Source organism: Kogia breviceps, chromosome 6, assembly GCF_026419965.1.
Source record: "Kogia breviceps isolate mKogBre1 chromosome 6, mKogBre1 haplotype 1, whole genome shotgun sequence".
In the NCBI taxonomy this organism is placed as follows: Eukaryota; Metazoa; Chordata; class Mammalia; order Artiodactyla; family Physeteridae; genus Kogia; species Kogia breviceps.
In genome coordinates, this window is record NC_081315.1 from 1,181,658 (window position 1) to 1,208,417 (window position 26,760).

Here is a 26,760-nt window from a genome sequence, read left to right on the forward strand (position 1 = left end):
GCCGACTACTGTCGCTGGGGAAATAGAATAATCAGGGTCCGTCCTTGGAGGTGTGATTGATATCACTTCCAACCAAACCTTAAAATGTGGATGAGGAAGGCCCGTCCCCCAGCATCAATCCAAGGTATTCTTACCATAAAGAAGGGGGGGTTAATTCTAGAGAGTAAGTAACAGGCGTTCACTGCAACAAAGAACTATGGTGAGTATTACATTGCAGAGGGATATCTCTTCCAATAGAATAGGAGGCCATCTACACCTGTAACAGTGAGGTGTTTACTTACGTTTCCCAGGATAGATCTCAAGTCTGTACATAGTAGGTAACCAAGAAGTCTTTGTTAAAGGGTTGACTGAGTGAAGTAAGGAATGGAAGGAGGGAAGGAAGGGAGGGAGGGAGGGAGGAAGGAAGGAAGGAAGGAGGGAAGGAAGGAAGGAAAGAATGGAGGGAGGGGCTTTCCCTGGTAGCGCAGTGGTTAAGAATCCGCCTGCCAATGCAGGGGACATGGGTTCAAGCCATGGTCCGGGAAGATCCCACATGCCGTGGAGCAGCTAAGCCCGTGTGCCACAACTACTGAGCCTGCATGCCACAACTACTGAGCCCACGCTTTAGAGCCCGTGCTCCACAACAAGAGAAGCCATCACAATGAGAAGGCCACATGCTACAATGGAGACCAACACAGCCCAAAATAAATAAATAAATAAACTTATAAAAAAAAAATGGTGGGGGGAAGAAGGATAAAAGGGAGGGGAAAACTGACAATAATTGACAACTGAGTTAGAATTGCATTTTTATTTTTCTACTTTTTTCATCTTTTATGTCTAATTTTATAAAACAAAAAATATTAAAACAATGTTAGTAGAAAACAGAAAACATAACAAGAAATACATGTTAAAAATTAATTTCATTAGAAATTAATCCACTAAAGCATATAGTTTGTGTGTTACATCATATGTTTAAGATAATAATTATCAGGACACTATTCATTTTTTAAAATGAGGCTTAAATAAGCAAATAAATAAAGCATCACTTTTGCAGGACAGAATAGCTGGAATACTGCAACCCTTGGATTTTGCAGCAAGTGCTCTAATATCACAAATACAATTAAAATAAGTATCAAAGTTAATAACTCAAGTACACTTTTAAAAAAAAAATTGGTACCACCCAGTAGAGGCTACCTGCAGAGGAAAAGGTAACAGTGAGACAAGCAGAGAAGAAAAGAACATGAATCTTTGGCCCTTGAAGAAGGTTCGTGAACAACCGAATATCTTTTGATTCGATCCTCTTCTGCTGACACTAGTCCAAAAGGATTCTGCGGTTTGCAAGGAAGGATCTTGTGGGACACAGAGCCTCCGTGAGCTCTGAGAACACACGGGGCCGGGCCACTCCCCGCGCACCTGGACCACCTTGGTCGTGCACGTGCACGTGCTAGTGTTTTACATCCTTGCTCCTCTGTTTTCCCTCCTGAGAAGGAGAATGAGGGAGTCAAGTACATGGAGAGTATACCTTCCAGGCATCATCTGTAAACCCTCTCGTGTTTACAATCATTTAAACCTCAGCTACCACACTGAAGACAGTTTCCAAACTCCGGCCCCATGATGGACTGTTGTTTTTATAGCTGTGACATGTCAATGCCTGTGCCACGGAGCAAAATATTTATGCAGCGAGTCTTGTTCGTGGCTTGTGAGCGGAAGGAACGCTGCCCTTTCTTCTTTAAGGGCCGCCTCAAAATGCCCGGGAAGGGAGTTGCGCTGTGCTTTAAAAAAACATCGTGCTTTGCATTTTCAGAGGGGCAAACATATGCATTCGTATGTTTTAAAGGGCAAGCACCAAAGGGACTGTTTTAAATTAAAGAGCCTCTTTATCGCGGATCAGTAAAGCATGCTTTGACTTATGTGGATTTAACTCAAGTGAGCGATTATAGGGTGATTAGTGTAGAAGCCGATTTTGCACCTCTTTCCGTGCCCTAAATGTGCAGAACTCCAGGCAGGTCTCACTCTGTTGTATACATATAATGACGCCCAAAGCATCTTGCAACAATTATTTGTCCTTCCTAAACTAGTTTCTGACTTTCCATCAGGCCTCTCACGAACCTTATTGGCCACGGTTTATTTCCTTCCCCACCTGGAGAGATCTCGAGAGACTGGACTTCCAAGAGACCTCTCCAGTCTCCCTCCTCAGGGACCAAGATGTGGAACCACCTGAGTGCAGATAGGCAGAGGTCCTGGGTCCACCCCGCGCAGGCTGGGCTACCGGCGGGGCCTCTGGCCTGGACCTGCGTAGGTGGGCTCGGCCGAGTCCTCACCCTGGGCTTGTTGGGAGCTAGAGAGCCATCCCCAAGCGTGCCCCTCCCTGTCCTGCACCCCTGAGATGCGGGGCGTGAAGGCTCAGGCCCCTGGCCCCAACTCAGGACAGCTGAGAGGGCACCCCAGGTCTAGGGCTCCCAGACGGGTGGCTGAGGCTTTGACTGTGGCCGTCTCACAGCCTGACCCTCCCCTCTGCCCAGCGCTGCTGCCCCCTGACCCTCAGAGCTGTGGATCCACTGCCAATGGGCCACTTCTTATGAATCTCTGTCTCCCAGTTTGCTTCCTGGAACATGATTGAATGAATCACTCACTTGGGTGGTCTGATTTCAAATAGAATCGAACCTTATTGGGATGTTTGTGTCTTGGGAATTTAAAACAAGAAACAACGCAGGCAATAAGGAATCTGTGATGGACCAGAGAGTTTATGAATATAGACAGAGGCATGGGGACAGCTGCACTGAACCATGTTTTAGAAAAATAAGCTGAAGAAGTCATTTGAGAAAGAAGAAGAAGGATGGACTGGATCCACCAAGAGAGACAGTGATGGGAGAAGTCGTGTGTCCCCGAGACATAGAAAGTATCTTCCCCTTTACGTCCCTGGAATTCCAGGATAATATTACATACTTTTTCAACAAATACCTATGAGATCCTTTAACTACATAACTCCTTCTCTTCACTTGAGCTAGCTTGAATCCTTTTTCTAACGAAACTTTCAACCAAACCAACTTTGAGTAAAATACTATCCATATGTAAATACTGAGTTTAAAATTTTTACAAAGCTCAGGGCAAAGAAAACATTCCATGCCTCTTTTGGGGTCAAAAATGAACTGAAACAATGATTCTGGTGCAGGTAATTTATGAAGGACCATCTCTCAGGAGAACCAGTCCAGGAGGGAAGGAAGAGGATGCAAAAGAGGAAAAAGCCACGCAAAGGGGCGATTTTAGATGAAGCCCTGGCTGGAGCCTGAGCTCAAAGGGCAGAAATACACGGTCAAGTTTATTTTGCCACTGGCCACAGATTGCGTGTGTGAGTGCGCGTGTGCGTGCGTGCCTGTCACATGGAGAGACTTCCCCCGGCACCCTGGCTTTCTGCATGTGTGAGTTCAGTGAGCAAACACGGCAAGTGCGAGCCTTCAGCCGCAAAACGGGAGCGGGGAATGACACCCAAAACTAGGCAAAGGGGTCTGAGGGGTTCTGGGCGGGGCTTCAAGAGTGAAGCTGTTTTTCTAGCGAAACAAGACAGCAGACACAATTCTCAGAGCCGGAGGGACCTCTCGGTCGGTTTTTAAAAAATATGCCCACAGTTGTTGCTATTCTTTCCTCCAAGAAGTGACGCCTGGGGCTGCCATGTGTGTGGGAAAAGGGACGTTCTGTCCCGCAAACGTCTTCAGAGTCAAGCCAGAAAGTATTGGCTCGGCCAAAAAGTTCATTCCGGTTAAAGAAAATAAAATACACATTTTTCATTTTTCCCAAGAACTTCCCTGAACAACGTAGTCACTAACCAGAAGAACTTTCTGGCCGACCCAATATATTCTCCAAAGCCACCCGGTGCTGGTCTGCCCTAACCAGACACTGATCTGGGCAAAGTCGCCAAGATGGCAGCCACGGTGCACCTCATAAGCCAACTGTGATTCATCGGTGTGGGTGTCTGAGCTCTTCTGGGAAGCCGTGCCGAGAAGGATCTGGAGGCCAGACGTAGTGGGTGGGAGGAGCGCTGTGATCTCTGAGCGGCACCTTCCCAGGGGATCGAGCGTGACAGGTGTGCCCAGTTACTGGCACCACCTGGGCAAAATGAAAGGCATGCCGTGGAGGAAGTGTTCTCCCTGAGCAAGGAAAACCAGGGCAGACACTGAAGCCTGGAAAAGTGTCGAGTTCAGATGCCCTGTCTTCAAACCACCCACGTGTTCTTTGGTGGCTCCCAACATGAGTCAAGGTCTGATTCTTTCTGCTATTAGCTTCTCTATAAACGCTGTCTTTCCATTCTGAACTTTCTCCGAACCAAGGCATCCATTCACATGCAAATCATCCTGTTATCGTTACCATTAAACCTGACAGTCTTAAAATTAAAAAAAAAAAAAAAAAGGGAAGCTTAATTCTCTTTACTGAGTCTGAGTATGGCTGGAACTGGCCACTCTGTTCTAGAAAATACAACAAAGCAGAAGTGATGGTTTGTGATTTGGGATTGAGGCCACAAAAGGCAAAAATGACTTCCTGTGGTCATTCTCTCTCTCTCCCCCCCACCACGCCTTTCTCTCTCTCTCTGTCTCTCCCTCTCTCTCTCGGATTATTTGCTCTGGGGAAGCCGGCTATCATGTCATGGTTAAGAGAGGCCCCGTGGTGAGGAGCTGATGACTCCATGAGGATGAGCTGGGAAGTGAACCCGCCAGGCCATTCACACTCACACTCGGCCTGTGTCCTGACCCCAAACTCACAGACACCAGAAGTCAGAGCCTCCCAGCTAAGACACTCCGGAATTCCTGACCCCACAGACTTTTTTTTTTCCCCCCAAGAGACTTTTTGAAACCACAAATGTTCATTGTTTTCAGATGCTAAGTTTTGGGGGAATTTCTTCTACAGGAAGAGCTACTACAACCTCTTAGTATCTTCTTGGTAGGTCTGGCTTTCTTTAGGTCAAGGCAATGGCTAGGTCACTTATTTTCAAATAAAATGCAGCAGAGCTGCAAGAATAGGCTGAATGTTCAAAAATGCAAATAACTCTAGCTCTTCTCCTACCTGACAGTCAAGAAGAACCTCCTTCTCCACCTAAACCTCCCGCGAGTAGATAATGTCAGGCATTAAGTGCTGTCAGGAAGAGGGGAGAAAGTACCAGGCCACAGAGATACCTCCAAGCACGTGGAAATGAGAGAGAGGAAGGAAGATTCGACATCTGTCAGGGTCGCCTCTCTGGTGACAAGACAGCTGGACTTGAAGTTGAAAGGTCTGAGCTGGGAGGAGTCCTGCCGTGCGGCTCAGTACCATCCTTTGATAACTTTCTCTGCTCCTCAGTTGTCTCTCCTGCCCAACGGGACTCGGAAGTCCAGGCTGCTTAGGCAGCTGTGAGGGTTAGAGGTGTCGACGGTTCGCACGGGAATCTGCGGGCGTTCGGCCAAGGTGTGGTGGCGGTTTTTGTCAACAACATGACTAGGGGAGCCCTGCCGACTTCGAGTGAAAAGAGCCAAGGGTGGTGGCCCTTCAGCAGGGGCGGGAGAGGGCCGGCAGGGCCGGGGGCAGAGTTGGTCAAGGTCCACAGGGATACCAGCCTCCTGCTGCCCGCTCACGTGTAGAGAAAGTCACCGTATAATTATCTGACCTTCGAACAACTGACATTTTACATACACTTGCAAAGAAGTCTTATTAGATTCATGAAATACTAAACTGTTCAGGAAAACAGCTATTATAAAAATTATATATAAATATACTTTTTAAAGGAATTTTACCAAGGGTTGTTTGGTATTTGGGAAATCGTGCCCCCTTGGGAACGTCGTTCTAGGTGTGTCTATAACCAACAAAACATCTTTTTTCTGTCTACATTTGCAGGTGGCACAAACATAGTGATTCTAACCATTTGAGCAGGTATCAGACTACTCATTGTATTTTGTAGTGGGGTAGAGTCTAAACATTTACATGTTACATATATTCGTTTATTATGCATTTATTTCCTTTTATTTCTGCCTTATACGTTTGGCCATTTCATTGACTTTTTAAAAAAATATTCCTGGGGCTTCCCTGGTGGCGCAGTGGTTGGAGTCCGCCTGCTGATGCAGGGGACACAGGTTCGTGCCCCGGTTTGGGAAGATCCCACATGCCACGGAGCGGCTGGGCCCGTGAGCCATGGCCTCTGAGCCTGCGCGTCCGGAGCCTGTGCTCCGCAAAGGGAGAGGCCACAACAGTGAAAGGCCCAAGTACCGCAAAAAAAAAAAAAAAAAAAAAAAAAAAAAAAAAAAAAAAAAAAAAAAATTCCTGTAGAGAGATGTATTATCCATGCTTTATTTCAGGCATGTAAAGAGAATATTATAAAGTAATCGTATTAAAAAAGAGTCACTATCTATAAAAACTGAGACACAATGATTCTGGGGGGAAAAAAGATTTTAAAACAAGAAAAAGCTAGGCGAAGAATCTATTATAAGAAAAAAATCTGAAACCTAGAGGAATTTTTTTTTTTTTTTTTTTTTTTTTTTTTTTTTTTTTTTTTTTTGCGGTATGCGGGCCTCTCACTGTTGTGGCCTCTCCCGTTGCGGAGCACAGGCTCCGGACGCGCAGGCGCAGCGGCCATGGCTCACGGGCTTAGTTGCTCCGCGGCATGTGGGATCTTCCCGGACCAGGGCACGAACCCGTGTCTCCTGCATCGGCAGGCGGATTCTCAACCACTGCGCCACCAGGGAAGCCCTAGAGGAATTTTTAAATTCATTAAATTCCCCAAACTTGACTTGAACGTAGCTTAATGGGTAGAAACACATAACCTGAGCTGACATTTGGTTATTTAGAGAATTTATTTATTTATTACGTACTTTTTCATAGATTTTGCTACAGAAATTTTAAAGTACTTGAGTCTGGTCCGGAATATGTCTCACCAATTTGCCTTCCAAAAATCTAAAATATTCTGAATTCCAAAACATAATGGGCTCCTCGTATTTCAGAAAAGAGATTGTACAAGTTGCTAAGGTGCTGTCCGGCTTTCTTGTGTAGGCTTTTACCGACCAGATGTAATACTAAATTTAATTCTAACTTGATGATTTAATTACAGAATATCTAGAGTAACTGACATCTTGAACAAAGCTCCTCAACAGCTTGCAGGAATGAAACATATTAGTAATATATGCAGCTAAATTGTTGGTATATTAAGATCGTAAATTAGAAAGGTACATTTTCCATAATTTAATGAGTAAATAAACCACACAGTGTGATTTCAGGGTTTTCCTTTCTGTTTTGTTTTCCCAACCAACTCTGTTAGGTGTCAGGCCCTTGGGCACCAGGCCCTGGGAATAAGACCTAGAAATCATTTCGAGACGCTTTTAATCTAATAAGGGATGCATCGCGAAAACAAATTCCTGCCCTTGGATATGCTCAAGGAAAACATGGGTCAGGTAGGTCATGAGCTGGTGCATCCTGGAAAAGCAAAGGACCAGGTAACTTAAAACACACGATTCTCCTCCAGAAAAAATGTAGACTGCTTTTTTTCAGTTTGAATCCTCAATTTTGGAAATAAGACTTTTTGACATTTAATACATCCTAAAGATTTCTTTTATGCATCCTAGTTAAAGAAATTCCCTTTTCCAGAAACCATCTATAGTTCAATATTAGAAAAGTCATAAGATGTAAGGTTAAAAGTGGGGATTTTTCAAACGGGCTCTGAGAACGTAAAGGCTCTCAGGGAAACCTACCGTGGTGTGCCTGGTAACGCGACCGAGCCCTGTGCTTTGTACACCTCCGCCTGGCTTTCTCGGAGGCCACGGCCAGATCCCTCCTCATGCGGTGGTCCTGAAACAATTCCCCAGGGCTCTCGAGGACGTGCCTGCCCTTGGCCTTCCTTTCGCTCCCATCAGATGTGCTTGTACCCACACCCTGCGAGCATCAGTCCTCATCCCTCCATTCAAATCCCGCCATGGCTTGTCTCCCGCCGACATGACTTAGAGCTCTAGGGCCACTCGGAACAGAGCTGATTATAAACCAAGATTAGAGGCAGGCATCTAAAACCCTAGAATGAAGGCTCAGGTGTGTTGAACTTTCACCTTCCTGTCAACCACAGAGAGCTGTGGGTACACAGGTCACCATCTGTGGTCAGAAGAAGCCCCTCCAGGGATGCACGGACAGGAAGCACCTGCATTATACGCACCAGACCCCCAGCGTTGAAGGAGGAGATGTGCAGTTCACAGGGAGGAGAGCAAGTATAAGAAGCTACAACTCTCAGAAAGACAGAGTAAAGACAGCCATTTGAATCTAATTAATAACAATAATAATAAACTGTCATGCTACAATCATATAATTATTGCAGTAAATACATACATTTTGCAAAATCATATACTAATTATGAGAAGAATAATCGCTCATGTTTACTGTCTGCGTAAGAGCATTCCAGGCACTAAGTGTTTCTCATGAGTGTTCCCATTTAATCCTTAAACGAACTGGAAAGGTAGGTATTGTTGCTATTCCTCTCCTCTTCTTAGTTGAGGACTCTGAGATGAAAGAGGTGGGGTGAGCTTCCCGGGGTAACCTGGCTGGTAAGTGGTGTAGCTCGCTCTAAACCAATTCTCTTTGGTCCTTGAGCCCTAACTATAAGCCTCTATGCCTGTGGCCTTTCAGGATAAGTCACTGGAAATATCTACTTGGGATGCAGAAATGACTACAGGAAACATACTTTCAGAAACACAACAATGAGAAAGTAATGCATAGACAGACGCCAGAAATCACTTTTATGGAAATCAGACAGAAGTGATCAAGTCAGTGAATGCAATTCCACCCTGAAAATGCATTAAGAAGGTAGCTTCGTATATGAAATGCAGAGTTCAGAGCTCAAAACTGTTTAAAAGAGGCTCTTTCTTGCTTCCAGACTTTTCTTAAGGGAAATGAAGCAATCCTATTTCTCATTTAGGTACAAAGGAGCAAAGGAAATTCTCTTAGAAATACAATATTAGCAGTTTGACTCCTTATGGTAATATGTAGTAATGAACTGCTATAATGGAAAAACAGTATCCATTTTTTTCTAGTTAGAAAGAGTCCCTCCCCAAACTAGAGCACTGAAAATCGGGAGTAAAAGGAGTTAAGTGGGTCCAAAACTTGAAAAATGTCTCTCTTAGGTCTTAGAATGCGCCAGCAGGACTTAAGATAGGATATAAACACTTTACAGGAAAGAATGTGAGATCTAGTGGGAGATGACAATATGAAAAATGCCGAAGAGATAAATCTTGGATGCAAAGCGAATCTCAAACACTTGATCTAATCTGTGCGTTTGATCCAGGGCAAAATTTAGTTACTTAAGATAAAACACAGATTCTAGAGGGTTTTGTCAAGGAAACATAAAATATGAATGTTTTACAGCAGTAAATTTATTTACCTTGGGTATTTGCATTTTTTAATTTTGTTAAGTTTTTCGAGGTGTAATTGATGTACGAGAAAATTGCACAGGGTTAATATATACAATCTGATGGGACTGAGCAGATGTATACGCTGAGGAAGCCATCGCCACGATTAAAGTGATAAACATATACATCAGCTCCAGAAGTTTACTCCTGCCTTCCTGGTTTTTTTTAAAGGTGAATACTTTAGAGCATTAAATTTATTTACCTTGGGTATTTAAATATTTAAACTTTTATAATATTCTTGGTTTATGTTCATATTTTAATTTACTTATTCGATTATTTATTCAATGACACATACTCACTAAGTGTCAGACACAGTTCCAAGATGTTTTAGAAAACAATGTTACATACTGAATCCCTTCTTTCTAAACTTCACAGTATGTACCTTTTGCTATAGTGTACACGTATATGCAAGCAGTTGTGTATATGTGAGCATGTATGTGCACACGTGTGTGTCTGGTCAGGTTCTATGCATGGAATGTTAATAAATTCACAAGGTCATGATGCAGTTCTTATTCCTCACTGCTGCTTCTTCAAAATACTGAGATTTCCTTGGCATGAAAAACATAACAATGTGTGAGTGCAAAGTTGCCAAGAATTTTGAAGGGAGTTTTTCACAGCCAGCGCCTGTTTCTCATTGTGGTTGAAACCCTCTTTCCCCTCACTCTCTTTGAGGTTTTACAGTTCTTCTCTGTTAAGCTATGATAGACCTTTTAAGTGTAAGTTGTGGGTCTTTAGTATAACTGGCTAGATTAGGTCTATCCATTGCTACAAAAGCTATACAAATACAGAATTAATGCCTTGCATGACACAGAAGGCAAAGAAAGCATCCTCAATAAACTAGGGAGAATACAGGTAGTTTTACTCCTGTATTAATGGAACAATATCATGAAAAGGTCATATTGCCAGATAATTTACCCGATTTTATTAAAATAAGAGTAAAATGATATAAAGGAACACACAACAGAAATAGACCCACAGACATAGAGAACAAACTTATGGTTACCAAAGGGGAAAGGAGGGGAGGGATAAATTAAGAGTTTGACATTAACATACACACTACTATATACAAAATAGATAACTAACAAGGACCTACTGTAGAGCACAGGAAACTATACTCAATGTTCTCTAATAACCTAAATGGGGAAAGAATCTGAAAAGAATATATATATATGTGTGTGTGTGTCTCTGTATATATATATATACACACACACATATATATAACTGAATACTGTGCACCTGAAACCAACACATTGTAAATCAACTCTACTTCAATTTTAAAAGAAGAATGAAGATATGAACCCTAAAAAATTATTTTCACCCTAAAAAATGTAATAATAAAAATCATCGAGCTGAACGGACAGAAAAATCAACCTAAAGCTCATTTTCTAAGAGACAAAAAGAGGAAATCATGTATCTGGGTTAACACACTGCATACAAGAAACATGCAGATTATTAAAATTTTTAAATTATTAATCATAATTAATAATAATTTTTAATAATCTTATTAAAATTATTTTAAAAATTAACTTCCAACATAGATGGAATCTTTGTGCAAAAAAGATCCTCAAAAGAGATCAGACATATATACACTAATAAGTATAAAATGGATGAGTAATAAGAACCTGCTATATAAAAAAATAAATAAAATTAAATTCAAAAATTAAAAAAAAAGAGATCAAACAACTTTATTTTATTGCCTCCTTGATATTGTGCTGATATTGTGCACAATTCAAGCTGTAGAAAAAGGGGTTCTGCCCATGAGTAGCTTGGACTGATAAAACAGTCAGTAAAAGACACCCTCCCCCCCAAAAAACTACCTGGATTATTTGTTTCATTATTACTACCAATAAATCACACATGTAAGTTTTGCTATAATTTATTTATAATGGATTTAAAATCCAACCACTATCATATTTTTCATAGGAATAAATTCACCAGCAGACTCAAAGATGCTTACCTAACCACAAAAAATTATAAATAAAATTTTAACGGAAGGAGAAGATATAACTAAATTTTGGTACATCCCTGCATTGCAATATGATGAAACCATTCCCTTAAATTATGAAACTTTGATGACATGGGAAAAACGTTCATCATACAGTAGTACGAGCAAAAAGTAGGGGGGACATGTATTAACATTATGAGACTGAATTTATAAGACGTGAAAAGAATTACGCCCAAAGATACCATTAGGAAAAATAGCTAATAAATTCTGGCCAACACTTCTGAAATTTTATCAAGGGAAACTCTTCTTGTCGTTGTCATGTTCGCTTCACATGTTGAAAAATGAAATATCACCTGTAAATTTTATGATTGAATGGTTTTGAAGGATGTGTGTGTAATTTTTGAAACAAATATGAAACCAAACTCTAACTGGGAAAACATCGCATCAAGGGTGCAGCTTACTTAGGAGTGCGAACCCTAATGGGGCCATGCTCCAGGCAAGAATTCTTTTCCCGTTTCCCTATTGTAAATCAGGGCTATGTTGCTTGGGCCCTATGCTTTTCCTCTGAGCACCCGGTGAGGGTTACTTTCTTAGGGTCTTGGAGGCTGGGAGGGGAGGGTCTCGACATCTGAACATGTGCGCATTAGGCGGCCGCAGTGCTGGAGGTGAGTCCAACATCGACCAGAGGTTAATGTGCTTAAGCTTTTGGTGTCCTCTCTGTCATCTTTCCCATAATTTCCCCCAAGAAGGTTCTGTTTTCTTTCTGAGTAATTATCACTGACATACATCTGGCAACTTAATCCATGAGAGTCTTTCTGTAGTTGTGTAAGTCAAATTCACCTTGCACTGAAGCATCTTTGAACTTTAAATGTTAGACGTAGTCAGGCTGGGAGCCTGGTTCCCACAGGCTCTGATTTGTAGGACAGCTTTCACCGGTGCTAGATACAAGTTAACAACTGCAGTGCTGATAAAAGAGACGATCTCTCAGTAAAACATCCCACCTCCCCCTGTGTGGCCTTTTCCAACAGATCAGGTTTACCGCGTGCTTCACCCACGCAGTGCGACAGATTCCGGCTTAGTCTGACGGTCCTTCTTCTGCAGAGACTTAGCGGTGTGAAAAGCGTCACCACACTGTCTCCCAGCTCCCTCGGTGATGTCACTGATTCTTAAACTTCTTTGGATCAAGTCCTCTGACGGAGTACATGTGTTTACAAACTGTCCACATACAGCTCCACGAAGTTCACAGGGAATTTTAAGTGCATTCATGGACCTCAGTCTAAGAGCTTTTGCTCTAAGCACTAAAACATATAACCAGATTTCTGTAGTAGACACTTGGAATGGGGACTCTTTCCAGTTGAGAACTCTGTTGACTTTCTGAGAAAATTCTGCTACTGAATTCTATTTTCCCATTGATTTACGTTGTTATTTCAGAGATGCATATCTAAATAACTTGTTTTTACGGAAAGATATAATAAAATGAACTCAGACACAAGCATCCCTGAGAAGCAGGGACTTTCCAGTATCATGTGATTAATAAACAGCAAATTCTGAAATTAAAAATAACCGTTGAGATGCAGGATGAGGAAATGTACCTTAATGGAGAAATTCTCCAAGGATTCCTTTTAACAAAAATCAAATTTGTTCATTCTTCACCTCATACTTCCTAGGAGATCAACCTGAAAACACATCTGGATGTACACGTCTCACAAGGACTGGAAGGAACTCTGGCAGGTGGCGTGGCAACACCGTTAGAACAGCTTGCAGCCTGAGACAGCAGCAGATTGAAGAGAATCCTTCGACAAGCGCCGGTGAAGGGACACGTACGCCTTAGAAGGAACGTCAGTGGGGCATGTGCCGGGGAACACAGGGCAGAGTACCTTTCTGACTGAAATACCTGTACATGAATACAGAGAATACGGCCAATAAACAAAGTGAGGATTGAAATCGTAAAGGACAGGGAAACACAGTTTTATGACTGTGACAAAAGCGAGCACAAGTGATGTGGGTGGAAGGCACCTGGGAAGGCGGGGTATGCTTCGTTTAAGGAAGCGAAAAGGAGAGTACTTGGCTGGAAAACGAGAGTGCTGGAAGGAGCGCGTTGCTGCACTATGTTAAGGATGGCTGCGCTGTCTGTGGTTCTGAGAATGTTCCCTCCTGTAGAGCGGTCGGCGGCGCTGAGGCAAAATGTAACGCTGCGGCGCTCTCAGTTCAGCAAACGTTTACCGACTGTCTCTTCCTTGGTGAGATCAGTACAAGCTGCAAATGCTGCCCATTGAGTGAGACCAGCGCCTCCCCGAGGTTGGTCCCGGACCTGCTAAGGGAGAGGAACTCAGCTGTGATGGTCGCTGGTGCCCAGAAGGGACAAACGACTGCTCCGCACCTATCGCGTACCAGCCACGTGGCGTCACACCTTACCTACCTAATCTAGCTCCCAGAAGTGGCCCTCTGCATCACACAAAGGGAGAGATCAAAAATATTAATAAATGGTCTAAGGTCACGTAGGTAGGGGTGGATTGACCCCAAAGCCCCGGCAAAGCAACCCAACCTCTTGGTGGATAAAGCAAGGGGTGAAGCACACATTTTTGGAAGCCGTAAAAATCTGTGAAGGCGTTGCAGGGCAAGTGGCATCTGAGCTAGGTCTGGAAGGATGAATAGGATTTTGCAATAAGCGAGAAGGGGAAGGGAGTTGAAAGCACAACAAAGGCACCTATGGAGGTAAGTAGCTGAGGCAATGCATGGTGAGAGAAGCAATGGAAGAGCAGGTAGAGTGCAGCGTCTGGACCAGGGTCACCAGAAAGCCGTGGGAACTTTATTGCACCAGGTGACAAAGAAGATTTTTGAGGAGGGAACGCATCTGTGTTTTATTTAGTTTCCTCTTTACAGAAATACAACGTCCTTTGTGTTTGGTGGGAGGGAGGGCTGGAAAAAGAGCAGAGGTAGTGCAGAGAGAGAAATCATGTGCAAGAGGAAAGCTAAATTAAGAAACTGACAGTAAAGCTTGAAAGACAACGGGAGTCTAGGCTGGAGCGCTGGCAGTGGGTCCAGAATTAGCCGGTTCAACGGTGAAACTGGTAAGGCTGGGTGGTTGATAAGACGCTGAACGGAGAGGGCTACATTCAGGATGCCTCCCAAGGTAAGAACTTGGTAGGTACCACTCACTAACTAACAGAAACAAAAAAAGCGGAGGAGTTGTGAGGAGGAGGAGTGGGCGAAGTGAATTCCATCTAAGTGGTACCCACAGAACATTCAGGTAGACCAAAGCTCGAACTCAGAAAGAAGAGCAGGGTTGGAGGTGGGGGTGTGTGAGATGACCAGTCCGTGGGGAATTGAAGGCAGGGAAGTGCAGGGGTTGAATCAGGAAAAGCGTATAAAGAACCAAGATGAGTGAACAGAATTCAGCACAGGAGACCGAAGGAGGTCCTGGAAGAGAACTAAGAACAAAGGCTTCCTGGGAAACAAGTACAGAAAGAGTGTCAAGAAAGAGAGGGGGGTTTCCCTGGTGGCACAGTGGTTGAGAGTCCGCCTCCTGATGCAGGGGACACGGGTTCGTGCCCCGATCCGGGAGGATCCTACATGCCGCGGAGCGGCTGGGCCCGTGAGCCATGGCTGCCGAGCCTGCGTGTCTGGAGCCTGTGCTCCGCAACGGGAGAGGCCACAGCAGTGAGAGGCCCGCGTACCACAAAAAAAAAAAAAAAAAAAAAAAAAAAAGAAAGACAGGGGTTGGTAGCATCACATCCGTTTACCGACGGCCATGGTCATTATAATGATGTACTTGCTTTTGGCACAATCTAATAATATAACATATATTTCTTTTTCAGATGCTGGTTCCATCTGTTGACCACAGCTCAGTAAACACCAACACCTAGAGACCTCTACCATGTCAGTGCTTCTCAAACTTTATGTGGATGTGAGTCACTGAGGAGCTCGTTAGAATACAGATCCCAACTCAGTAGGTCTTCTGTGGAGACCCATTTCTGTATTTCTACAAACTCCAGGTGATACTACTCATGCACGAGCCCCACTTGTATTTCAGGGTGCTAGACCAGCTGTTGCAAACCTAGCCTACTTTAACAAGAATGCCACAGCCAGGCCAAAGAAAGTTCTGGTCTCAACAGGCTTTGGGAATCAGGATGCAATTTTAAGACAAGTGGTCTACACACAGAACGGAATATGAAGCCGTGACATCTGAAGTTTGGTATGAGCATTGGCAAAGCTGCACTTGCAAAAGGCAACTCAGAGAAAATTGGCAAGTCGTCTTCCAATACGTGAAGGAGAGAGCCTCAGTTTTCACGAAGGTCAAAACCTGGACTGATGGGTGGAATTTGCTGGCACGTAGATTTGTTTTTTGAACTGTCTGAAGAAATCCTGACCCAGTGTGTACTGTCTTCCCTCGCTGAATGTTTTCAAATGAAGTTTTCTTTTCTCTTTTAAAAAATTTTATTGACGTATAGTTGATTTATAGTATTGTGTTAGTTCCAGGTATACAGCAAAGTGAATCAGTTATACATACATATGTATCCATTCTTTTTCAGATTCTTTTCCTTATAGGTTATTACAGAGTATTGAGTAGAGTTATTACAGAGTTGTGAGTAGGTCCTTGTTGGTTACCTATTTTACATATAGTAGTGTGTGTATGTTCATCCCAAACTCCTAGTTTAGCCCTCTCCCCGACCTTTCCCCTTTGGTAACCATAAATTTGATTTCTATGTTTGTGAGTCTATTTCTGTTTAGTAAATAAGTTCATTTGCATCATTTTTAAAAATTAGATTCCACATATAAGTGATATCAAATGAAGTTTTCAATGTAAGAGCAGGGAGAAATCTCAGAAGGCAGGTAGATTAAACTATTCACAGATTTAACACATGTAGAAGTTTATATGTAACACTCAGGTTATGTTTGAACACTGGTTATTGTATTGAAGACTTGACTTCAAAGGCCATTTTTAACTGAATGATCTTTTACATTCATAAGCTTGAGCAATTACGTACAGATCTTCATTCTAGGAACCACTTTTACAGTCAACTAGTTAAGCAAACAAAAAGGAAATTTAGTGGATTGGTGGGGGTTGGGTTTCTGAGAAATATCAGTAATTTGAAGCTATAATAATATCAGGACACTATCTAGGTACTTAACCATGGGTTACACGTGATTAAATAGCTGTGAATCATCTCATGGACCAACTGGAACCATGAGAGGAGATAAGAAAGTAATTTGGATATTGACTTTTAAATTTATTGCTTCAAAATTCATTGAACAAGTATCGTATGTGAGATCTTCGGGTGGTTATTGAGTCTTTTGATGAATTTACTTCTATGGCATGACTGTGGGACAGAGGGCTGTCTGTGAAACCTGAGGAGGAGAGGGCTGGGCCGATCCCTGTCAAAGCATCTCAGAGTCTTTGAGCCCAGAGTGCATCAGCTGTTAACTGCAGGGTGACAAGGGGGCACGTTAAGGACTTTAGGCCCCTTCATCATGTCTGATAGGAATAGCAGAAGTCTACAACAAGGTATCGCCTCACACCGGTCAGAAGGGCCATCATCACAAAGTCTACAAACAATACATGCTGGAGGGGGTGTGGAGAAAAGGGAACCCTCCTGCACTGTTGGTGGGAATGTAAATTGGTGCAGCCACTATGGAGAACAGTATGGAGGTTCCTTAAAAACCTAAAAATAGAGTTATCATATGATCCAGTAATCTCACTCCTGGGCATATCTCTGGAGAAAACCCTAATTTGAGAAGATGCAGGCACCCCAGTGTTCATTGAGGCACTATTTACAATAGCCAAGACATGGAAGCAACCTAAATGTCCATCGACAGAGGAATGGATAAAGAAGATGTGGAACAAATACACAATGGAATATTAGCCATAAAAAGAACGAAATAATGCTATTTGCAGTGACATGGATGGCCCTAGAGATTGTCATACTGACTGAAGTAAGTCAGACAAAGACAAATATCATATGGTATCGCTTATATATAGAATCTTAAAAAATGGTACAAATAAAGTTACTTACAAAACAGAGATACAGTCAAAGATGTAGAAAACATGGGATTGACATATATACACTAATATGTAAATGGCTAACTAATAAGAATCTGCTGTATTAAAAAATAAATAAGATAAAATTCAACAATTCAAAAAAAAAAAGAAAACAAACTTACGGTTACCAAGGGATAAGGGGTGGGAGGGATAAATTCGGAATTGGGGATTAACTAATACACACTACCATATGTAAAATAGATAAACAACAAGGACCTGCTGTGTAGCACAGGGCACTGTACTCAATATCTTGTGATAGCTTATAATGGAAAAGAATCTAAAAAGAATACATATACATATGAATCACTTTGCTGTCACCTGAAACTAAGACAACATTGTAATCAGCTCTACTTCAGTAAAAAAGTGATTATATAAGAACAGAAATAGCAGTAGTCTGGCGATGGAGGCACAGGACTTCATGACCTGTTTTGATTCCAGGATTTCGCTGAGCACCCACGGTCTATGTTTCCCTAAACAGACATCGGGCAACGTCTTTGATCAAGTTCAAGAGTAAAAATGAAGCTTGCTTTACAGAGAGAAGAACACAGGTTATGTTTATTCACAGGCTAACTTTAAAAGCAGATACAAGTGCAGGCACAATAGTTGCCTTCTCCCAGGAAGAGAAACCAAATATGAACCTCATAATTGTCTTCAAATGTTTTTACATGTCTGTGTGTGATGCCAAGTAATGAGTCCGTCAAGGCACATTCTCACTTCCTGACTCAATCTCCAGCTGCAAACATCAAGATGAAAAACTTTCCACAAAGGTAATCATTGCAAAGTAGTGAAGTGGTTTTGGATAAAAGAGTGTTTAGAAACAAATCACTCTGATTTATTACCATGCCAGTTGACGGCGGCAAGACGTACGTCTTGTTAACAACTATTTGTTTGCCTTTATTCCACGATGATGACACAATATATTGTCAAAGCAGATATGCCTTATGCAATACAGGAAAAATTTGATGTAGCAAATCCCGTACATTAAGCCATCCAAATATACGATGGCAGTCAAAAATTCATTGGTTGAATTATTGGGTCTTCCAGAAGACTTCTAAAGATATTCACCATAGGATTGGTCAATATGAGCCTCTTCATCTTCTGCGTTCCGCTTCTGGTCAGTTTCTCCTCCAGGCAGTCAAGTCCAGTAGCCCCTCAGGCTCCAGGGTCTCCAGGAGCTGAGCTGGAGGTGACCCCAGCTCCCTCCCTCCTGCTCCTTCTCATATGATGGCAAACCATGTTTTCAGATGGCAGCTTTAGGACTGAAAACAAGGCACATCAAATCTGGGCAATGAGTTATTCATGTATTTCCTGCTCTCCTTGTAATAGATTTCATTCCGGATACATATGACACGTAGTTGCTGATCTCTGAACACTCTGAAATTAAGACTGCCGGGCTGGAAATTTGGAAGATAAGCCCTACCACACATACTATCTTGAAGAAAATAGCATCTGCATTAGGAGATATTAACTTTATTCCTTGTGCAGGTTACTTGGAATGCATCTTATTTTCTGGATTTTGGAGAGAATTGCTCCTTAAAATTTGTCTGTTGCTTATTTTTATTAAACATATATAGACATTTTAGTTATACCGGAAACTAGGTTATTTCATATAAATGATATTTTATTTACATCTCTCTATCTGGGATGTCATTGGAGCTAGTTGTCTATTGGTAAGTCCATCAGGTACTTCTTTAAATAACTGTACTAAAATTGATATTTTTTTCCCCTAGGATTTCTTTTAACAGGAAACTCACATAGTGTTTAGTGGGTTGTCATGGGTTTGACTTATATTGGAGGTGTCACTTAAGGAGGTAATACTAAGCTCTTTAAACAGAGTTAAATTTTTTATTTCTTAGTAAAGTATTTACTGATTAAATGGATTGAACACCATTAAAAAATTTATAATACTTTGTTTTTTTCCTGGACAGGAGAGTAAAAAACACTTGTACAGAATTTCAATTTAGCTTAGAAAATAATTGTATTGTTTTTCCTACCTGACTTCTGTGGAAGACCTTGAAATTAGAATAGTGTAATATCTCAGTCTTTCTGAACAAATGGGCAAAATATCCACCACCCACCTACTACTGAGTAGCATTAATAATTTTAAAAATTAAATCTGCAGCAAGATTTAAAGACAGAGTTCAAAAGCTTTCATATTTCGTAGAGTCATATAATATTTAGTTTATAGGTATAAAATGGAAATAGCTTATTTCGGTAGCAAAAAATATTTAAGCAAAAATTAAATGATCGTTAGAGTCACAATAATTTATGATATTAAAACAGTTTCTAAAGATGGCGGAAGAGTAAGACACGGAGATCTCCTTCCTCCTCACAGAGACATCAGAAATACATCTACATGTGGAACTGCTCCTATAGAACACCCACCAAATGCTGGCAGAAGACCTCAGACCTCCCCAAAGGCAAGAAACTCCCCACGTACCTGGGGAGGGCAAAAGAAAAAAGAAAAAAACAGAGACAAAAGAATAGGGACGGTACCTGCACCAGCGGGAGGGAGCCGTGAAGGAGGAAAGGTGTCCACACACTAGAAGCCCCTTCGCGGGCAGAGACTGCGGGTGGCGGAGGGGGAAGCTTCGGAGCCGCGGAGGAGACCACAGCCACAGGGGTGCGGAGGGAAAAGCGGAGAGAGTCCCTCACAGAGGATCGGTGCCGGCCGGCACTCACCAGGCCGAGAGGCTCGTCTGCTCACCCGCCGGGGCGGGCGGGGCGGGGAGCTGAGGCCCGGGCTACGGAAGCCGGGAGAGGACTGGCGGCGTGAACACAGCCTGAAGGGGTTAGCGCGCCACGGCTGGCCGGGAGGGAGTCTGGGAGAAGTCTGGAGCTGCCGAACAGGTAAGAGACTTTTCCTCGCCTCTCTGTTTCCTGGGCGCGAGGAGAGGGGATTCAGAGCGCCGCTTAAAGGAGTGCAGCCACAGGGGTGCGGAGGGCAGAGGGAAGAGATTCCCGCACAGAGGATCGGTGTCGGCCGGCACTGACACAGGCCGAGAGGCTCGTCTGCTCAGCCGCCGGGGCGGGCGGGGCTGGGAGCTGAGGCCCGGGCTACGGAAGCCGGGAGAGGACTGGCGGCGTGAACACAGCCTGAAGGGGTTAGCGCACCACGGCTGGCCGGGAGGGAGTCCGGGAGAAGTCTGGAGCTGCCGAACAGGTAAGAGACTTTTTCTTGCCTCTTTGCTTCCTGGGGCGCGAGGAGAGGGGATTCAGAGCGCCGCTTAAAGGAGCTCCAGAGGCGGGCGCGAGCCGCGGCTGTCGGCACGGACAGTAGAGACGGGTGTGGGACGCTAAGGTTGCTGCTGCCGCCACCAAGAGGCCTGTGTGTGAGCACAGGTCACTCTCCACACCGGCCCTCCCGGGAGCCTGTGCAGCCCGCCACCGCCGGGGTCCCGGGATTCAGGGACAGCTTCCCCGGGAAAACGCACGGGGTGCCTCGGGCTGGTGCAGCGTCACGCCGGCCTCTGACGTCGCAGGCTCGCCCCGCACCCGTGCCACTCCCTCCCCCCAGCCTGAGTGAGCCGGAGCCCCCAAATCAACTGCTCCTTTAACATCGTCCTGTCTGAGCGAACGGCAGATGCCCTCGGACGACCTACACGCAGAGGCGGGACCAAGTCCAAAGCTGAACTCCGGGAGCTGTGAGAACAAAGAGGAGAGGGGGAGGTTTCTCCCAGCAGCCTCAGAAGCGGCGGATTAAAGCTCCACAATCAACTTGAAGTGCCCTGCATGTGTGGAAAACCTGAATAGACAACGAATCATCCCAAGTTGAGGAGGTGGACTTTGGGAGCAAGATATACTATTATCTTCACCTTTTTTTCTTTTTGTGAGTGTGCTGCTGTGTGAGATTTTGTCTATAGCTTTGCTTTCACCATTTGTCCTAGGGTTAGACTGGCCCGTTTTCCTGTTTTTTTTTTTAATAGAAATTTTTCTTCTTAATAATTATTTTTTATTTTAATAACTGTACTTTATCCTACTTTATTTTGTCTTCTCCTTTCTTTCATCATTTCTTCCTTCCTTTCTTCCCTCCTTCCCTCCTTTCTTCTCTCCTTCCTCCCTTCCTCTCTTCCTTCCTTTCTTGCTTTCTTCCTTCATTTCTTCCTTCCTTTCTTCCTTCCTTCCCTCCCTCCCTCCTCCCTTCCTTCCTTCCTTTTCTTTCCTTTCTATTTTTCTCCCTTTTATTTTGAGCCGTGTGGATTAAAGGCTCTTGGCGCCCCAGCCAGGCACCAGGGCTGTGTCTCTGAGGTGGGAGAACCAACCTCAAGACACTAGTCCACAAGAGACCTCCCAGCTCCACGCAATATCAAACGGCGAAAGTCTCCCAGAGATCTCCATCTCAACACCAAGACCCAGCTCCACTCAAGGACCAGCAACGAACAGTGCTGGACACCCTATCCCCAACAAAGAGCAAGACAGGTCTACAGCCCCATCCATTAGCAGAGAGGCTGCCTAAAATCATAATAAGGCTACCAACATCCCCAAACACACCACCAGACGTGGACCTGCCCACCACAAAGACAAGATCCAGCCTCATCCACTAGAAGAGAGGCACTAGTCCCCCCAACCAGGGAACCTACTCAACCCACTGAACCAACCTTAGCCACTGGGGACAGCCACCAAAAACAACGGGAACTACGAACCTGCAGCCTCCAAAAAGGAGACCCCAAACACAGTAAGATAAGCAAAATGAGAAGACAGAAAAACACACAGCAGATGAAGGAGCAAGATAAAAACACACCAGACCTAACAAATGAAGAGGAAATAGGCAGTGTACCTGAAAAAGAATTCAGAATAATGATAGTAAAGATGATTCAAAATCTTGGAAATAGAATAGACAAATTGCAAGAAACAGTTAACAAGGACCTAGAAGAAATAAAGAGGAAGCAAGCAACGATGAGCAACACAATAAATGAAATGAAAAATACTCTAGATGGGATCAATAGCAGAATAACTGAGGCAGAAGGACGGATAAGTGACCTGGAAGATAAAATAGTGGAAATAACTACTGCAGAGCAGAAGAAAGAAAAAAGGATGAAAAGAACTGAGGACACTCTCAGAGACCTCTGGGACAACATTAAACGCACCAACCTTTGAATTATAGGGGTCCCAGAAGAAGAAGAGAAAAAGAAAGGGACTGAGAAAATATTTGAAGAGATTATAGTTGAAAACTTCCCTAATATAGGAAAGGAAATAGTCAATCAAGTCCAGGAAGCACAGAGAGTCCCATAGAGGATAAACCCAAGGATAAACACACCAAGACACATAATAATCAAACTGTCAAAGATTAAATACAAAGAAAACATATTAAAAGCACCAAGGGAAAAACAACAAATAACACACAAGGGAATCCCCGTAAGGTTAACATCTGATCTTTCAGCAAAAACTCTACAAGCCAGAAGGGAGTGGCAGGACATATTTAAAGTGATGAAGGAAAAAACCCTACAACCAAGATTACTCTACCCAGCAAGGATCTCATTCAGATTTGATGGAGAAATTAAAACCTTTACAGACAAGCAAAAGCTGAGAGAGTTCAGCACCACCAAACCAGCTCTACAACAAATGCTAAAGGAACGTCTCTAGGCAAGAAACACAAGAGAAGGAAAAGACCTACAAGAACAACCCGAAACAATTAAGTAAGTGGTAATAGGAACATACATATCAATAATTACCTTAAATGTAAATGGATTAAATGCTCCCACCAAAAGACACAGACTGGCTGAATGGATACAAAAACAAGACCCATATATATGCTGTCTACAAGAGACCCACTTCAAACCTAGGGACACATACAGACTGAAAGTAAGAGGACGGAAAAAGATATTCCATGCAAATGGAAATCAGAAGAAAGCTGGAGTAGCAATTCTCATATCAGACAAAATAGACTTTAAAATAAAGACTATTACAAGAGACAAAGAAGGACACTACATAATGATCAAGGGATCGATCCATGAAGAAAATATAACAATTGTAAATATTTATGCAGCCAACATAGGAGCACCTCAATACATAAGGCAAATACCAACAGCCTTAAAAGGGGAAATCGACAATAACACAATTATAGTAGGGGACTTTAACACCCCACTTTCACCAATGGATAGATCATCCAAAATGAAAATAAATAAGGAAATACAAGCTTTAAATGATACATTACACAAGATGGACTTAACTGATATTTATAGGACATTCCATCCAAAAACAACAGAATACACATTTTTCTCAAGTGCTCATGGAACATTCTCCAGGATCGATCATATATTGGGTCACAAATCTAGCCTTGGCAAATTAAAAAAAATTGAAATCGTATCAAGTATCTTTTCCGACCACAACGCTATGAGACTAGATATCAATTACAGGAAAAGATCTGTAAAATATACAAACACATGGAGGCTAAACAATACACTACTTAATAACGAAGTGATCACTGAAGAAATCAAAGAGGAAATCAAAAAATACTTAGAAACAAATGACAGTGGAGACACAACAACCCAAAACCTATGGGATACAGCAAAAGCAGTTCTAAGAGGCAAGTTTATAGCAATACAATCATACCTTAAGAAACAGGAAACATCTCGAATAAACAACCTAACTTTGCACTTAAAGCAATTAGAGAAAGAAGAACAAAAAAACCCCCACATTTAGCAGAAGGAAAGAAATCATAAAGATCAGATCAGAAATAAATGAAAAAGAAGTGAAGGAAACAATAGCAAAGATCAATAAAACTAAAAGCTGGTTCTTTGAGAAGATAAGTAAAATTGATAAACCATTAGCCAGACTCATCAAGAATAAAAGACAGAAGACTCAAATCAATAGAATTAGAAATGAAAAAGGAGATGTAACAACTGACACTGCAGAAATACAAAAGATTATGAGAGATTACTACAAGCAACTGTATGCCAATAAAATGGACAACCTGGAAGAAATGGACAAATTCTTAGAAATGCACAACCTGCCGAGACTGAACCAGGAAGAAATAGAAAATATGAACAGACCAATCACAAGCACTGAAATTGAAACTGTGATTAAAAATCTTCCAACGAACAAAAGCCCAGGACCAGACGGCTTCACAGGCGAATTCTATCAAACATTTAGAGAAGAGCTAACACCTATCCTTCTCAAACTCTTCCAAAAGATAGCAGAGGGAGGAACACTCCCAAACTCATTCTATGAGGCCACCATCACCCTGATACCAAAACCAGACAAAGACGTCACAAAGAAAGAAAACTACAGGCCAATATCACTGATGAACATAGATGCAAAAATCCTCAACAAAATATTAGCAAACAGAATCCAACAGCACATTAAAAGGATCATACACCATGATCAAGTGGGGTTTATTCCAGGAATGCAAGGATTCTTCAATATACGCCAATCAATCAACGTGATACACCATATTAACAAACTGAAGGAGAAAAACCATATGATCATCTCAAGAGATGCAGAGAAAGCTTTTGACAAAATTCAACACTCATTTATGATAAAAACCCTGAAGAAAGTAGGCATACAGGGAACTTTCCTCAACATAATAAAGGCCATATATGACAAACCCACAGCTAGCATCGTTCTCAATGGTGAAAAACTGAAACCATTTCCACTAAGATAAGGAACAAGACAAGGTTGCCCACTCTCACCACTCTTATTCAACATAGTTTTGGAAGTTCTAGCCAGAGCAATCAGAGAAGAAAAAGAAATAAAAGGAATCCAAATAGGAAAAGAAAAAGTAAAGCTGTCACTGTTTGCAGATGACATGATACTATACATAGTGAATCCTAAGGATGCTACCAGAAAACTACTAGAGATAATCAATGAATTTGGTAAAGTTGCAGGATACAAAATTAATGCACAGAAATCTCTGGCATTCTTATACACTAATGATGAAAAATCTGAGAGTGAAATTAAGAAAACACTCCCATTTACCATTGCAAAAAAAAAAAAAATAAAATATCTAGGAATAAACCTACCTAAGGAGACAAAAGACTTGTATGCAGAAAACTATAAGACACTGATGAAAGAAATTAAAGATGGTACAAATAGGTGGAGAAATATACCATGTTCTTGGATTGGAAGAATCAACATTGTGAAAATGACTCTACTACCCAAAACAATGTACAGATTCAATGCTATCCCTATCAAATTACCACTGGCATTTTTTACAGAACTAGAACAAAAAATTTCACAATTTGTATGGAAACACAAAAGCCCCCGAATAGCCAAAGCAATCTTGAGAACGAAAAATGGAGCTGGAGGAATTAGGCTCCCTGACTTCAGACTCTACTACAAGGCTACAGTCATCAAGACAGTATGGTACTGGCACAAAAACAGAAATATAGATCAATGGAACAGAATAGAAAGCCCAGAGATAAACGCACACACATATGGTCACCTTATCTTTGATAAAGGAGGGAAGGATATACAGTGGAGAAAAGACAGCCTCTTCAATAAGTGGTGCTCGGAAAACTGGACAGCTACCTGTAGAAGTATGAAATTAGAACACTCCCTAACACCACACACAAAAATAAACTCAAAATGGGTTAAAGACCTAAATGTAAGGCCAGACTCTATCAAACTCTTAGAGGAAGACATAGGCAGAACACTCTATGACATAAATCACAGCAAGATCCTTTTTGAACCATCTCCTAGAGAAATGGAAATAAAAACAAAAATAAACAAATGGGACCTAATGAAGTTTAAAAGCTTTTGCACAGCAAAGGATACCATAAACAAGACCAAAAGACAACCCTCAGAATGGGAGAAAATATTTGCAAATGAAGCAACTGACAAAAGATTAATCTCCAAAATTTATAAGCAACTCATGCAGCTCAATAACAAAAAAACAAACAACCCAATCCAAAAATGGGCAGAAGAACTAAATAGACATTTCTCCAAAGAAGATATACAGATTGCCAACAAACACATGAAAGAATGCTCTACATCATTAATCATTAGAGAAATGCAAATCAAAACTACAATGAGATATCATCTCACACTGGTCAGATTGACCATCATCAAAAACTCTAGAAACAATAAATGCTGGAGAGGGTGTGGAGAAAAGGGAAACCTCTTGCACTGATGGTGGGAATGTAAATTGATACAGCCACTATGGAGAACAGTATGGAGGTTCCTTAAAAAACTACAAATAGAACTACCATATGACCCAGCAATCCCACTACTGGGCATATACCCTGAGAAAACCATAATTCTAAAAGACTTATGTACCAAAATGTTCATTGCAGCTCTGTTTACAATAGCCAGGACATGGAAGCAACCTAAGTGTCCATCAACAGATGAATGGATAAAGAAGATGTGGCACATATATACAATGTAATATTACTCAGCCATAAAAAGAAATGAAACTGAGTTATTTATAATGAGGTGGATGGACCTGGAGTCTGTCA

At 42.3% G+C, this 26,760-nt stretch overlaps 1 protein-coding gene across 10 annotated transcripts in view; it reads right to left on the minus strand.

Annotated features, from left to right (window-relative positions):
• PDGFC (platelet derived growth factor C) overlaps positions 1-26,760 on the minus strand; it is a 374,883-nt gene that overhangs the window by 122,949 nt on the left and 225,174 nt on the right. For 3 of the 10 annotated variants that reach the window (XM_067035418.1, XM_067035426.1, XM_067035425.1), the window contains one exon: positions 13,238-13,639. The exons of 3 other annotated variants lie outside the window; for them this stretch is intronic. In XM_067035418.1, the coding sequence (XP_066891519.1) occupies positions 13,534-13,639 (106 nt within the window). In that variant the 3' untranslated portion in view covers positions 13,238-13,533. 4 more of the 10 variants (XM_067035419.1, XM_067035421.1, XM_067035420.1 and 1 more) reach the window with 4 other exon arrangements.